At 27.9% G+C, this 17,487-nt stretch overlaps 1 protein-coding gene across 1 annotated transcript in view; it reads left to right on the top strand.

Moving 5' to 3' along the window:
• The window catches only part of LOC107448574 (DENN domain-containing protein 10), a 27,436-nt gene extending 10,280 nt beyond the window's left edge, over positions 1-17,156 (top strand). The window contains exons 3-7 of the mRNA XM_016063830.3: positions 6,199-6,427; positions 7,893-8,004; positions 8,594-8,802; positions 11,462-11,556; positions 14,393-17,156. Coding sequence (XP_015919316.1) covers positions 6,199-6,427; positions 7,893-8,004; positions 8,594-8,802; positions 11,462-11,556; positions 14,393-14,566 — 819 coding nt within the window. The 3' untranslated portion in view covers positions 14,567-17,156. The remainder of the gene's footprint in view (positions 1-6,198; positions 6,428-7,892; positions 8,005-8,593; positions 8,803-11,461; positions 11,557-14,392) is intronic.
• The last annotated feature ends 331 nt before the right edge of the window (positions 17,157-17,487 follow it).

Here is a 17,487-nt window from a genome sequence, read left to right on the forward strand (position 1 = left end):
TATTATTGCTTAAAATATAGAAAACGAAAAAAAATTGACATATGAAAATAATAATCCGCCATTTTTAACTAGAATGATTCAAGCAAGAAAGGGAAATTCCCGTCATTCATTAAAGTGGGTAGGTGGAGGAGAAAAATTCATTTCCTCCTTATTTGTGAAAGAAAATAAGTGTAAAGAGGAGATCATTTAAGTTGAGGGTGGGGAAGTAACAAATTATTGTTTTCTCTCCAATCATTGGCTATCAATCAAGCATAAAGGCGGGGCACGCTGATCGGGTTCTCTTTATTTTTTCTTCTATGACTGAACGAATCTGCTAAAGAGAGAATGTTACCCCCTTTTTCCCCCCGCCTCCTAAATATTACATGGTATGGGGAAGAACGAATGTTTTGTTTGTCAAGGACGTATATCCTTTTAGACCTATTCAAATTTTCCATTTTGACTCCCCCTCCACCTTAACGCTTGCTCCGTTTACCCTTTTCCACAGTATTTCTTCTTTCAATAAAAAAGTTCCAGGAAATGCCTCTTTTACTAGCCACCTGCATGGGAAAGGAGGGGGGGGGACACAGTTGCGGTCTTTTGAAAACAAATCTCCCTCTTTTTCCTACATTCCAAGGGAGGAGCGTCACTAACGGTCACTCAATGGTCTTGGTAGATCTTCACTTCCCCTTTCTGGTGATTTATGGGTTCCATGCGAAAAAGAGAAAATGTGTCAAAAGACTTTTTTTTTTTTAAGGAAAGGGGATGATGGAGAGATGTTTGTTTATTTTGATTGTTAAAAAGTGTCCGGGAAATCGACCCTTCCGGGAAAGGGACGTCCAGATATGGGACGTTACACTGTAATATGGTAAACCATTAAATTTCGAGATATGAGCGTGAATGATTAGAAAGCATTCACGTTTAAAAATTTCACCTGGAGAATACCATTAAAAAATATCAGAGCACGATTTGTCAAATAAGTATAATTGATATAAAATGTGTAAAATATTAATCCCCCCAAAGAAGCCTTCCATAGCACTCATCCATTTTTGTTCACAAGATTTAACCAATAAGCACGCTCCACTAAAGTTTACACACTGTGAACACAGCTCGCTTTGGCCAACATTAAGTGCCACCAAGATGAACTTCTGGAAATGTAGAATCGCTGTCACTTTGAAATAGGCATGAAATCAAAAATATAGAACAGGTCTTTAGAGGCATGGAATTCTCGAAAAAGTGAAGCAAACGAAACATCCTTTTTTTCTTTCTTAATGTTTTCTCCATAGTCGCTCCATTCCAAGAGTAAACACGACAGTTAGTTAAAAGGGGAATAAACCAGTTTTCTTCGTTAAGATGAGTCACAGACTAACGCCGAAAGTGATAGAGAAATTGTAGCAGATTATGCTTTTGATTTCTGGGTAGAAGGGGAAAGTGTCGCCAGCCAGTGTCAAGGTTCATCCAAATCCAATTAATTTCGCAGCATTGGCAATAAACTGCTCAGTATTCTCTTCTAGTTTGAAGTTATGACATTTCGCTGTGAAGTCCAATTTCGATTCGTTCGTTAATAGGCTCAAATCTTCCAACATAGTAGAAGTGTGTTCTTTCAGTTATTATTATTATTTTTTTTTGTTTATGTTTTGAAGAAGCATTTTAGCATTTAATATTATCCTGCACCCGTTTCATCAGTTCTTATAATCCTGCTCGGCTTGTAAAATGATGCAGTCGGACCGAGCAGGGAAACAGACACAGAATTTTAATGAAATCAGATGTATTTTATTTAGATCATGTTCTTATGGAAGACCAGCGCAAAGTGATCGTAACTCCATTCAGGATCTGTCTTTCTGTTAGGGAAAATCTTGCAAAAATCCGAAAATGTCTCTATTTAGGGAATCGAGGGAAATCTTAGAAATTACTATTGGTTAACGAGCTTGCTCAAGTAATTCCCACGGCTTAAAAGGGAAAAAAAGTCTCTACGTAAATTTATGCATAGTTGGGCCTAAAATAGAATTAGAAAGAGGATGTAGCTATTACAAGTGTGAGAAAACAATTCGATTTGAATAATTAATTAGTAATAAAAGTAGGAGTTGTTTTAACGAAGAAACTAACATAAAAAGAGATTAATAGAAGCTTTTTATGTTACACACACACACACACACACACACATATATATTTATATGTATGTATTGTAAATGAGAATAAATTTAAATCATAAAGATGAGAATGTTTCCTTTTTACTTACATTTTACCACCAACTTCCTGTTCACTTTTCCTCAGAAAATTCTGAGAGACAAGTCTTTGGTTTGTGTTTGTATGGAAAGTTATTCAACACCCCTGAGGGAGAGGGAGAGACAAGAAGACTATCCTAGCTCCTACCCACATTGTTCTCACTTTACTACGCTTTTTGAGGCTGACTACAATGCATGCACATTTTCTCTGCATTCAATAATGAAAAGTTTTTTGTTAACGCCACTGCGTTTAACGTAACGAATTCTATTTTAAATTATTTGAAAGAAATTAAGTAAGTATTTTCTATCAATCTTTTTTTTTTTTTTTTTAACTAGCTCTTAAATAGTGTATATATTTTCATATAGGCTAAAAAATTCAATTATAACTGCTTGTATATGTGTTAAAATATTAAAATAGACTTGTAATACCTATACCTAACAAGTTGTCTTATGAACTACAATAAAGAGGACATCAATTATTTTTTAGTTTTAAAATGCTTGTACTATTCCATTAGAAATAGTTTTTCTACTTATCAGGAAAAGACATAATTTTTTTAATATAATAAAAAAATTATGATTAACAAAATGGACATATAATTCACGAATGTAATCTCTATCGTCAAAAAAGTTCATCTTCTTGTCAAGAAAAGGTTTAAAAAAAACTGGAAAAAAATAAGAATTTTTCTATTGCACTGAATTTTATTTATTTGTTTGTTTTTTGTATCATTATGGACACCGCTTTCTCTAAAATTGTGAGATGGAGGAATGGTAAAACTGTTCAGCAACTCCTTTAATCAGCATAGAGTGCATTTATATTATAATGAAAATTATAATACATTTTAATTTTTCGAATGTTTTTTAAAACTTAAATAATAAATACTGTAGGGTCGATCTGGCTTATATGATAAGTGATTTAGCTCACATTTCCCATTGATGAGACTTAGGTTTGAATCTCCATATTAATTCATATACTGCTCTTGGTTTGCACTAACTACAGTTCTGACTTACAATACATCCAGTGGTAAAGGGATCATGTTATGGAGGAGAATAATCTTGCCTTCAAGCTAACCATGGAGTATTTTTTTTTCTACTAATGTAAAGCAAATGTGAGCTTGTTTCAATTCTGATGTCCTCCATGAAAGTGATTTTGCCATAAAACTTTACCAAGGAGTTCTCTTGTACTCTGAGTTCGGTTCAAAATAGAAAAACTACAGGTTATAGTGTTAAAAGCAAAAAATCATCTGCTTGAATTAATACCAGTACTAAAATAAATACCTTAAGTCTTGCTCTAAATTAAACTTATTCAATTTTTTTGTTATTATTTATTTTTGGTAAAATCTAAAATTTATTTATTTATTTAACAAGAATTTTTTATGAAATGAAATATTCCTATATAGTCATTTAGAATTAATTTATTTTTGTAAATATACATTGCAAGGTTTATTCCCCTTCCCTTTCTTTTTCATTAGTAGATTGATGATTAATGCATATTCAATTTAATACGTTTAAAAACTTTAAAAAATGCATTGAAATAAAAATACTCAATTAAAATAAAAAATAAAGGAAACGTGAAAAATTAAGGATTGCAATTTTTTTCTTGGAAATTTTTTGCAACATATATAATAGCTAATTTAATTTTAATCCACTTTCCATAGGTGCAAATATTTATTCTTTAAACCAAACTTTCATTTTGTATTTTTGCAAATTTTAAATACAGTGAAAGCTTGATATATCGAGAGTCATATTGCGAGAAGTCCAATTGTACAATACCCTTAAAACATTAATATTTAAGATACAAAAATTCTTTGTTTATAATGGGTTTTTTTTTTTTTTTTAAAATTACCTTTCTGCTAAAGCTGCAAAAATGCATTTTTCTGTCATTAAAATTAACAAAGTTATACAAAAAGGATAAAATGAGAAACATTTTTATTTATGTCTGATATTAATATAGAAAGAGAACATCATTTCACCTTACTTTCCTCATAATCCTTTAAGGTACTAAAGCATATATATATATGAGGATAACCACAAACTAAATTATCTTCCTACATAAAAATGAAAAAAATCTTTTGCTATTATCAGCAATATTGACATATACTTCAAATAAATGTACAGTGTGCAAAAAAATTAATTGACCCACCAGAATAACTTTTGATCTAATTATCGGATCTTCATGTTCTAGGATTCATTCTGAATGGTTTGAGAGGGTGTCATCAAATATGCTAATTAATGAGTGCAAAAGATATTCTAAGTTAGGAAATAAAACACAAAAGTTACCTTCTCTGATTAAACATACCTTTTTTCAACGGATGAGTATATCTGTCTCCCAAAATATAGTAGCAATCTGGTAATATTGTTTCAATAGTTAGTTCAGGAGCGTGGTTTAAAGTTTGGACCCTTTAATGTTAACTTTAGTTTTTGTGGATTTCACTTTATCCCAAAAATGTTTTTAAGTGAATTGAAAGAGTTTTGCATACAATTATAATATTCATTTTTCTAAAGATAGTTTCATGCAAAATATAACTTTTATAAATATTTATTATTATTTTATTTAATAATAGTAAAAAAAGAAAACTTTAGAAATGTAAGGTATAAACTTTTTTCATCATTTGAAAGAATGCCATTTTAAATGGCAAGATACAAATTTGAGCATAATCGGTCAAATAGTTCCTGAGCAATAAAAAAAAAAAAATTTTTTTAAAGTTTTGTCCCCTACCTCCTTAATTTTTTGTCGATTTTTTGTGACTTAATATTCATAGCTATAAAAGTAAATTTAAATTGTAAAAGAAAGAATGTTTAGTGTTGACATGTGGTAAACAATAATTAATTAGCTGCATGAAAAGTTATTCATAGCAGGCGCATGCTAATATGTAAAAAGCTTCTGCATAGCAAAATAGAAATTGTGGTGCAAAGTCTGCTTTCAACTCTGCAGAGAAAAGAAAACATAGTCAGACAAACAGCAGTCATATGTGGCAAATTTTTTAAAAATGTAAGTTACTTAATATTCGTTTCTGGAATGCAATTTTAAAATTTGTAAATTGAAAAATCATTAAAAATTTAAGCTATATTGTTTGAATCTTATATTTTAAGCCAGTGGACTCAACTCTTTTTCTCAAATGACGAAATTAGCATTTTGCCGAACTTAGGTGTTCACTTTAAAAACATCTTCGTAAAAAAAAAGGAATCATAAGGATAAATTTTAAAAGTCTCTCTGTATTTATTTACAATATATATTAACATCAAGTCCTCTGATTAAAATAACCCCTTTTTGTCTGTAAAATTATACTATGTAACAATTAAAAAAATTTTAATTTTACAATTTACTAGGCATAGCCATTTTGAAGTTCATATTAAATGGGGCATGATATTTTTTGATAGAACACTTGGTGGCAAAAAGTGTACCTATAACTTTATTTGCAAAGCTGAACTATTACGCGGTACAGATTAAAAAATTTGATTTAGCATTTAAATTATTCAAAAGCCAATGTCTATGTAAAATTTTAATTTACCATTTATGTCTGATTTCATATGTTTATCAAAATTGCATACGGTATACAATTACAAATTGAAATTCTTAAGTTTGTTTAATAATATTAAACAAATTAAGCTTTAATATGCTCATTGTCTGCCAGTGCTTCTGATACTGCTTTAAACTATTATTATTTAATTTCAATAGTGTATTTTTTTTCTAAATTGTGGTGATTGTTCGCCTTTTTAAAATTTGATTAGCAATTGAAAAATAGTTTTTAAAAAAATGTGTAGACATCTAATGACATTAATATTATACTGATGCAAAAAACAATCAGTTCTTCCATACTTGCTAGGGAGATGGAACTTTCAGCAGGGCTTACTTTCTAGCCATCAAGGTTATACGGTCATCTGTACAGTTTTTTTTGGCAATGTTTTTTGATAGAAGGCTAATCAAAAACATGTATTATCAGTTTTAATTTTGTGTTTTGAAAGTTGGTATGAAAATCCATTTTTGTTTTGCTTATAGGTAAAACAATTTGTACTTGTACTCCAAACTCAAGATTTTAATCCAGAAAAATATGAAAACTTATCTCAGATCTTAAGCAAAACTTACAGTAAGACTGGTAATCCAGCTGATATGTTGCGATTATACCTTTCTGTTTTGGTAAAAGGTGTTTGCTCAACAGAAGACAATGGAACATTTTCTGTAAAGCAATTTGACAGAGTGCCATTATATTCTTGCGTTGCTGCAAAAGGTATGGAATAAATGTTGTTTATTTTTTTAGCTCTTAACTCTCCTACTATTTGGTTAATTTTCAACCAAGACAAGTTCTGTGGGCAGTATTTCTTTTTGAAACTTTTAGATAAAATATTTTCCTATTTCTGTCATGAAAAAGAATTTTAGATTCATGACAAATAAAAAAAAAGTCGCTAGCATGGATTCTAAAATAGGAGTGAAAATAAATTAATATTTGTCAAATAGAGGAGTACACTTTTCTAATCTCATTAAAATGAATTTAGAATTACAGTGGCATGAATCCCAGATGACTACAGAAATCATGAATTAAAGCAACACATGAATTGAACATGTGTCTAAAATCACTTTGATTTTGCTAAAAACATTAAAAACTGTACTTCTAAATGGCAAAAGTATTCTAAATCAATTTTGATTTTGTAAGATGGAGTTACTTGCACAATTTATTGTTATACTATTTATACATTATTGAATGTTGAATTTACTATCATTGAAACAGTATCCTTTATTTACATTTATCTGTGTAATGTTGTCTCTGATGTGATATATTTGTCTAGAACATATTTTGCAATAGTAATTATTACACATATAAATGTTTTCTAAACTTTTATTGTTTGTTGAATTAGTATAATTTGCATATCTTTGTTTACTTAAATTTAATATGCAATGCATTTACATTAGAATATCTTTTTTATTTTTTATTTACTCAAGTTTATTTAATCAGTGAGCCTTTTAGGAGGATTATAGTTTGAAACACACTTGATAAAAAACTTTTATGCCATATTAATCTTTTTTTCTTCCCCTTATGATATTTTTTTAGTTAGCGTAACAGTTGCATTGGTAAATAGCACTGAATTTCTTTCTGGATAAAATAAAGAACAGAAATTAAGTCTATATTCTTTTTTGAATTAACTCAGTGTTTCCTTTATATCTTTTAGAGTAACTTTGTGTAATTGCAAAATACTTATACATAAAAACATTAGCTTGAAAATTAAACAAGCATTACATTTTAACGTAAACAATATTCAATTTTAGGACTAAACTAATTTTGATTTTTATTCAAGATGAAAAAATTAATAAATATATAATTAATATAAAATTGGAAATCATAAATTACAATTTTTTATGTAATTTAACTATTTGTATAATTGATCCAAACTTGTAAATTTTTATTTAATTCCAAGCATCAAAAAAACCTTATCCTTATTTTCTAATTGCCTGCTATTGTTTTGATGCAAGAAATAAAATTTTATTCTACACAATATAAAATAAAAATATGCTAGGTGAGTACTTTTTCTTACTGATTAACGACATGATTTGATTTAGCTTAATAAGTTTTCTATTACTTTAAGTTTACCATTTCTATGCAGAATTAACTTCTAGCTTATGTAACTAGTAAACTACATCAGTATCTCATAAAACTAATTAATTGTATACCCATACATAAAATAAAAACTTTATTTTAGATGTTGTTAAAACTTTTGGTCTGGAAACTATTTTGATATATACTGCTTTACTCTTAAAGAAACGAATAGTTGTCTATCATCATCGCTTGGATACATTACTCTGGTTTGTCAGGTTAGAACTTTTCTTCATCTTTATTTTATTGTAGATAGTACCTATAAACTTATTGGGCTATTCTGTGCCAAAATTTTGAAATGGATGAAATACATGAACCTTTTTTAATTAATGAAGTTTTTATGTGTTTGCGAATGTATTTCATAATTATAAATATTCATAAAATAAATTTGAGTCTCTCTTTTATTGTGAGAACAATAATTAAAAACCCTAAGTTTATTCTACGGAGACTTTTATTAAAATTTACCTTTTGAACAATATATATAAATTTTAGTGAAAAAAAATTTGTTAAGTGTTTTTAAAAAGAATTAACTATATTTTTTTAAAGTTTATTTTTGTATTTCACCTAAAAACTAATAAACTACACTAGCAGAAAATGTTTTATATATGTACAATTGTATCCTATTGATTGGTGTAATTAATTAATAAAAAGTTTTTTTTTATCTGACACCATTAAAAAGGAATCAACAGTCCAAAAAATGTTCTTTGTTGTTAAGTAGCAAAAATAGCCCAGATACAAAATTTTAAATTAATTTAAAATTTGAGATAGTATTTTGCTTCAACTGCTTTGATTTGGTTAATTTTAAAGGGTTCTTCCTGCTTTTATGTGGCATAGACAAGATTGGAATGTTGTGTACCCTTACATGCAACTGACAAACTTAGAAATTTCAGAATTACTATCACTGCCTACATATATTGCTGGGTTTCGAGATGCTGCTGTTGAAGGAAGAACTGAACTGTATGACTTATTTGTAAATTTACCTGCAATTGAAATAACAATAGCTCCACATTCTAAAGGTTTGACTTTCTTTACTATTCTTTCTCTGATATACATGTTATTGGTAACTGTGATTTTATTTTTAACTTTTATGAAGTGACACAAAATAATTAAGTGCAAAATACACTAAGTTTTCAGAATATCTTAGAAAAAGTAATAATTACAAATTTTGCTAGGATAAAATTTTGAAACATGTTAATGTTTTCTAATTATGCAAATGTATGTGTATAAGAGTTGGGAGGGTTTAAAAAGAATTAAACAATAGCTATTTTTAGCTTTATTATTTCTTCAATTCAATTGTTAAACAATGTCTGATCATGCAGAGAATTGAGAGAGTAAGTTGATGAGTTGGAAATAAGTTAAAATTGAATAAAAAGAATGGACATGTCCGAGATTTTAACATTATGTGTGTATGTATAAATATACAAAATGCTGGGAAAATGTCTGGTAAAATTTAAAATGGATTAGAAGAGGCAAATATAAGAGAGTTCACAGTGCAATTTGTGTCCGGAAATATGACATGAAGGGTGCTAGAGGGTTTCTAACTCATCACCTTGATGTCCCAAAATATCACACCTTAGGGCTATGAGTCTGGCCCAAAATACTTGCCCCTGTTACTCAGTGCCTCTTTTCACATTTTCACTTTATTTACTCTCCAGAACATCCATTTTACTGCAAATCTTTTTATATTCATCTCTTCTATCTGTTTTTAAATTTTACTTAGCATTTTTTAATAACCTTGTTCATGTGTGTTTATTGAGTTAGCTACTTTCATAAATTTTTAAAAATTTTAAAGTGCTGGGGCATTCTATTTTCTCTGCTTGCTCCCTTATCAGCTTATGCTAATTTTGGTGTAAAAGTTTTTCTTGGGACCATTCATAAGTCGTCACCATCATTTGGGACCATTCTTAAACTCAATGGATGGTAAGAATGAGGTGTATCTTTGAGAGCAAACTTTCCATTTATAAACTTGGCATTATAAGCATGAGCTGTATTTTCAGCATCTTTGCAATACACTGCATAAATGTATTAAGCAGCTTGCTTAGAACCTTGGTAAAAACAAAGAAAAAGGTGTCTAGCACTTGCTAACTTGAACAAAATTAAAACAAAATCTGGCACAATTAAGTATCTTCTTTCAAATGATTTCAAACATTATGCCAAAAACATTTAACGACATACAGAATATTTAAATTTAAAAGAAACAGCAGGAGATTAGTTTCCAACCCAATTTATTGTAAAATATAGGGGTATGTTTTTACTTGACTCTTTACCTACCTTTAATATTAGTTTAATTTTTTTTCTTTTTGTTTTTTTTTTTGTTGACATTTCGTGAATGTATTTCAATGCAAATATTGTTGGATCTTTTTTCCTTACCTATTAGATCTTCGGATCTTGTGTCAGTAAGTAGACTTTCCTTCGATAATATGGATCAATACATTCTTATGAACACTTAAGACATTGAAATTTCATAATTAATTTAATTTTATAAATTAAATGTTCAGCTTTATCAAAAACTTTATCATTGCTCTTAGTTTTTTATTTAACTCAATCTTCTTATTTGTTCCAACCTGACTGTGTAGTGGTCAGGGAGATGATCTCGCATTAGAAAGGTCCTGGGTTTGTTTCCATAGATGTTCTTTCATTCTGTTTACTATTTGCTGATTGTGGAAGCAACGTTGGTAACTTTGTATAGTGGTAACTAACCACCTAACTGTATAGTGCTTAGGTTAAGCCCCTGAAAGAGTGGCCAAAAAATCTGCCCTGAGAGAGGAGTGTCGATCGAGTGGGTATTGGAAAAAAATTAATATTTGTTAAACTCGGTACAAAAAATATTAATAAATAATTTTGAAAATTCCTTAATTTTACTGCATGCCAGATTGTTAAAGTGAAAAGAGTAGTACTTATTCTTAAATGCTTCTATGCTTCTTATGTCTTAATGCTTCTTATGTCTAATTCTTAAATGTTACTCAATGTCACATTTTTTTTCTTTTACTTCCACAAAATTGCCAAAAAATACTTTTCTGGTTTACTCCAGTTTTAAATCAAAGGATAAAGAAGAAACTAGTTTGAAAAAGACACAAGTACTCCATTATTTATGTCGTATCTGGTCAGTTTTATATGGGATTATTTTATATAGATTAACCTTAATATAATTTTTAAATATTAGTGATTAAACTAGAATATCAAGGCAAGAAAATCTTATTGCTGTGAGACTAAGTTTTTTTCTGAAGCAAGTTGTTAGTTTATAAAGAGCTTACATTATCTTTTTATAATACTCCCATCCAAACATTAGTTGATTTAACCACTCATAACATTCAAGATAGAGATGTGGTTAGATTACCAAATATTTGTTTCCTTTTGTTAGATATAAATGAATTGGTGCATGATGATAATACAATAGCAGTATTATTATAGACCAATTCATTAGCTACATCTGTAAAAGAGAATCAATAAATATGTACATCATTTCAATTTTGTGTTCTGTTTGTGATAGATTTTTGGAGAAAAAAAATTATTTCCGAATGAATTGTTTAGAAATTTAAAGTTTGAGAAACAGTACTTGCTATAAAAGTTTTATTTCTATGTTTTGTACCAGTCATAGCTCTGGTACCTATATGGAATGCTATATTTATAGATATTTTATCTAAAAGTAGTATTTTTTTTTGTTTCAATATTTAGATATATTTGCTATGACAAAAACTCACAAAGAAATTGCTGTTTTTATGACCAGGCAAGCAGAAAATTCAGATTTGAGTGATAAATCATTTATTAAGGTAAGTTGTTTCAAAATTTATTCCTTATTTTTAGAAATGATTTGATAGTTTATTTAATTTTAAATATATGCATTAGTTAGAGTCAGTGGGGCTCACTTTAAAAAGAATTATTTTGAAAGACTTAACCAACCATAGTGTCCTTACAAAAAGTCAACTTACCACAATTTTAAGAACCTCAGGAGGAGAAGTTAGGTTTAGAAAATTTTTGGAGACGTCCTTCAGAAGATGTTAAGACATTCGGCTAAGATTTTGAGCATTTATTTATTATTTAACTACCATAAATATCTATAAAATGGAATTCATTTAACTTAATTTGACGTTTTAAGAAATCCAAACACAGAATTAAAATTTTTATTAGTATCAGTATCAGTACAAAATGAAAAGGTTGATACAAAATTATTTGAGGAAAAATATTTATTTACACTTTATCCAGATCTGAAAATTCATTGTTTATCTGTAACTATTTAGCCACAGTATAAAATGAACTTAATTATTTAAATTATTTATTAAATAGAAGTAAACTTCACTAAGAACATATTTTTCGTAATAAAATAACGGAAGTAAGTTGGGTATTGTGTGTTTAAATTTTTCTTGTTTATTGTAACCTTCAGTACGCTTTCCATTGACTAGTTGTAGTGCAGTGTTTGTGGAAGATAGTTCAGTTTATAAGTAAATAACATGTAAATTGTAGAATGATAAGGTGAAAAAAATTTACAATATAGAAAAACCTAATTTTATTTCAATAAAAATTCGAGATAAGTGAGTTTAAAAATAATTTTTGCCCCCTTCTGTTTCATTTTGAACCAAAGCAAAGTAACATAGCTTCAGACAAAATTCTAAGTGATAATTAAAAGTGATGATTTAGCAAAACAAATTTAAGGAGGTTGCCATCTACTTTGAAAATTAGCTTTTACAAAGATGTCAAATGTTTGTTACTGTCTGTTGTTTGGATTTGGCGTACTAAGAATCTAATTTTAAATTTGAAAAACTCAATTTGATTGGTCAAAAATGGAAAGCCTGGATAATGATGTGTGATGAATATTCATTAAAATTAATCTGTTAGAAAAGTTAAAAATAGATTTCTTACAGAAAATGGGGAGGTTTTATTTAAAGATCGAAGTGAATTATTTATCAATTGAAAATCAAATATTTTTTTTATGAAAAGGAATTGAATAAGCGCAGAAATTTATAAATTTTAAAGCAACCATAAAATTGCCTTATTTTATAACTTTAATCTATTCAGTGTTAAATTCTCTTACAAAGATATTGAATTAGCTTTTTCTTATGGTTGCATTCAAGAACCCTTCTTTGTTAAATGTGACTAAAAATGGTAAAAGAAGTTTTCCATTTACTCATATCAAGTTTATTTGCTGTGGTTAGAAGCCAAGGTGTGGTAGGAAGGCATATTTGTTCAAGATGCTGAATTAGTTTGCTGTATGGGTGATTCTTTTTAAGCATGACAATTCGGACCAAAAAATTTCTTTTAAGTCTTCAAAATAATCTAAACTTTTTTTTGTATACTTCTTTAGTTACACTTATTAATATCTGACAGACAGCAGTGTAGTTTATTGAAATTTGCTCGAGAAGAAAAATAAAATAGAAAATCACCAAATCTTGAATGCCTAGAAAATGACATATTAGCTTAGAAGTTTAAAAAATAGTCATTTTAAGTAAATAGAAAGTAACTCAACTTAAACCTTTATGTTAGATGAACCATAAATTACTTAAATTAATTCTTTTTATCCACTGTAGAAAGAATCAAAACATTTTTAGTTGCTGACATGTGCAAAATAAAATTGTGTATAATAATCAGTCATTAAATAAATAAATGACTTTGATTACATACAAGCATATTGCAATCATACATAAACTTGGTATTAGGTTAATATTTGCTTTCCCTCCTTACAGCATTAGCACTAAAAAAAATGTCTGGTAATACTTCAATGTCCTGGCATTCATAAGCCAGGAAAATGACAGCCAGGATAATGATAAATTCTCCATTTTATTGCATATAACTTAACTTTAATTTAATAATTTGGCCTAAGACATTTATATTCTGCAGAAAACAACAGGATTTCTTAAAATAACTCAGATAAATCTATGTAGTTTATGTTATTAATGATTTCAAGAGGCCAGGAAAATGACAGCACAAGAACCTACTCACCTTGAAAAAATTTTTGATATAGATTTTGAACCAGAAAATTGGTTCATGCAACAAGACATGTTCATATAGGAGGGTGTCTAATCAATCTATTAACATAAGATATTGATTTCTGGCTCTATCTATTTTGGTTATGAACCACTAAATAAAAGTAGCCAGGAAAATGACAGATTTTTTTTTGGGACAAACAAATTATTGACAAAAAAAATTATTTTAAACGAAGTTTTTGTAAATAATACACTCTGTGTATATTCTAGAAATGCTTACACCGGTTGAGATAAAAAAAAAAATTAGGTATTGAAAAATTTATGGGAAGTTTTGAAGCTAGTTATTATTGGAAACATTGTTTGTGACATGCCAGAAACATGAAGTTTTGAAGGTCAATTAAATTTTTAACAATACAAAACAGTCAATGCTAATGCAAAGTCATTTTAAAATGCTAACAGCAATGCTATTTATTAATTTTTTTAAAAAAAAGTTCTTTAAGTATTATAGTATTAGATCTTGGAGCAAGGGACAGTGAATTGTCATATTTCGTGAGAATCACCCATACACGATTCACTATTATGCTTGTGAAATCTCTTTATGGATTTAATTAAATGTAGTTCACTTGTAATTATTACTAATTATTTTTCTGCTGCATTTTGGTCAAAAAAAAATTTTTTTTCTTTTCAGGAAATTTCAAATAAAACAAATGAACTTCTTAAGAGTTTGAAAACATTAACTGTGCAAAATGAATTTGCTCAAGATGTTATAAAATTGCAAGTTTTGAAGGAAAATAAATTTGCACCTGCTCTTGAAAACTTTCTATGGAACTTAGCCATTGCAGAAAATTGCTCTGAAGTTTGATAAGATTGAAAAATAGTAACATTATAATTAATTGATTATTTTATTAAAACTGCTATGTCTTTTTTTATTATTTGCTTGTTAGATAAAAATTAAATCTCATTACCTGGCTGAACAAGAATGTCAATGAAGAAGTTTTTGTGCACGTTATTTGTTTGATAATTTTTATTTTTAGTAGAACATTATAATTCAGCAGGCTATTTTTAATTTAAACAGAAAGCATTTGACATAATGGGTATTTCAAAGTAACATTTCTCTAGAAATTTTATTCAGTTCAATGGTAATTAACTTTATTTCTTGCCCCCCCCCAAGAAAGAAAGTTAATTACCTAATCTTTCAAATTCCTAATCAAACAATGCTAACTTAGGAAATAGAAATTTTCAAGTAGTAATACAAAACAAGACAAATTGTTTTTACCGAAATGTTATAAATTGATTATAAAAGGCACATACTAGCTGCACTAAATGATTTCCTTCCCTATATTGTCTTTTTTAATACGGCTATGTGTATATTTTGAGAAATCTTAAAGGAGGTGTCATATGATAAATTTTTTATCCTAAATAATTCCTTACAAAAGAACATGGAACATACAATAGCCTTACTTTAAGAAATGCAAACTCTCAAACTGGATGTTGAAAGAACAAGGAAAATAGCTGTATGTTTTTTAATGTTAATCAAAGAACTAAAAATAGTTATGAAAAAGTTTAATTAAAAATAGCTTGACTTTATCCTTTTAACGTCATTTTTTTACCATTGCTTATTTTTGATAGTTTGAATTTTGAACAGTTCAAATGTTTTATATTTTTGTTTTAATTCAAATTATAAGGAGTTGACCATTTTTTATTGTAGTTGTATAAGTGTTTGTCCATACATCATGAAACATCGAATTGTAATGCTTCAATAATCACAAAAAAGTGCAATGTGATAAATTCAAAATGCTTATATACCAAGGAAACATGCTAATATTCTTTTCTGTGCTATATGTTAAATGTACAGGATGTTAAATATACAGCTATACTATATGTTAAATATGCAGCTATGTTAAATATACAGGATTTTAAAATACTTTTTTAATAATAAATATGTGTTTTGAATAACAGTAACTTTAGTTTTATTTACTATGACCATTGTCTTCCATATTTTGTGTATCATTTAGTATAACAACCTTGTTAATTTCACATTAATAGCTACTACTTAAGAAAAAGAATTTATAACATACTTTTCTTTTAATTTGTTTTTGTTCATAATTTCTATGCTGCAACATTTTTCAATAAGATATATTATGGGCTTTTTTCCATAATAATATTCATAATATTAAAAATTCCTAAGGCATTTATTCACCTTTTATTGCATTTTTTTTTCAGTTTCTTGTTCTAAATATTGTGTCAGGTTTTTTTTTTATTTTTTATTTCTCTAATGTTGTGCCCTTTTTGCCCTTTTTTTCTTTCATTGTTTAAACAAAAATCATTCTATTTAGGATTAAAGATTTTTAATTTTAACTTGTTTTAAATTGTTCACCATGTAGAACAACAAAATTTATGTTAGTTGTTATTTTGGTTTATTACTGTTTCAAAATTCCCTGTGATTACAAAAGTTTCTTTAGTATGAAGTATTTTTCTGCAATCTTTTAATAATGTATATCTGGACAAAAATGTAAAGAAGTCTGATTTGTATTAAAGCTATAAGCAACAGCCATTTTGTGTTCAAGGATAGCATGCAGAATTCCCCCTGTATTGAGTTCAAAATCAGTAGCTAAGTGGTTAAAGAATAATTGCTAAAATCTCATTTTCACTATTCAAACAGGATTTTCTGTCTCAAGTGAATCTCAGTGTAAAATCTTATTTTTTTAATTTATTTTGAGGTAATTTTTAATTTTTTGATTTTTTGTTAGATGCTGTAAATTTGAAATATTTAATTAAATGTCATATAAAGGATATTTTTATAATATTTTCTGTGACTAAATAAATATTCCAATGGTCTAACATAAATTAATATTATTTTAATTTGTTGTCATGTTTACACACCAAAAACATTTTTTCAATGTTATTGGCTGGACCGTATGCAAAACCGATTATAGTAAAAAATGTTTTTTTTAATAGGATTTCAAACTTATTGCATCTGTCATGTTTATGTATTAAAGTTGTATAAAAAGAAAAGGTCTTTATCTGTTATTAAAAAGTATCTAACACTATCTCAGTTAGTTTCTGATTTACCAGCCATTAAACCAATTATGTTGTAAATTAGCTAGTTTCAAATGTCTGGTGCATTTTTTAATCTGCCCTATGTATCTGGAACTTTTAAAAAAAATGTGCTGAAATTTTTAATCCTCATTTCAAACAATTGCCATTTGTTACTTCTATTTTCAAGTAAACTTTAAGTTTATGAACTCCCAAAAACATTAATTTGTTTTATGTGTATTATTAGGCTCCCAAAAACATTAATTTGTTTTATGTGTATTATTAGTGTTACTCTCATTTTTTCTGTGCAACAGACATATAAGTAAATTAGGATATTTTTCTGAGTTTTTTTTTAGTTTATGTAACATACTTGTAAGTTTAATGTAAAGCCAATAAAATAAAGTTTAAGCATCCTATTTTTATAAACTTTTTTCTTTCTATTCTCAAAAATAACCCTAAGTTGTTTATTGAAAGCATCTGTATTTATATGATTACAAAATATGGCTTTAATTTTTAAACCTGGGTTATCTGTTTTAAAGCTGGTCCAAGCACTTAAAAAAAGCATTCTTATTTTGAACACCAACTTCGTATTATTTCTATAACTCCACTTTCAACTCTATTCTTATCACATTTTTTAACCCTTAATGGTCCTACAGTGTTTTGAGTTTACTTCACACCAGGTATAATTATAATATTTATATTATTTATAAATATACAATTATTAAGGATTACCATGGTAGCATAATT

This window comes from Parasteatoda tepidariorum, chromosome X1 (assembly GCF_043381705.1).
Source record: "Parasteatoda tepidariorum isolate YZ-2023 chromosome X1, CAS_Ptep_4.0, whole genome shotgun sequence".
Taxonomy (NCBI): domain Eukaryota; kingdom Metazoa; phylum Arthropoda; class Arachnida; order Araneae; family Theridiidae; genus Parasteatoda; species Parasteatoda tepidariorum.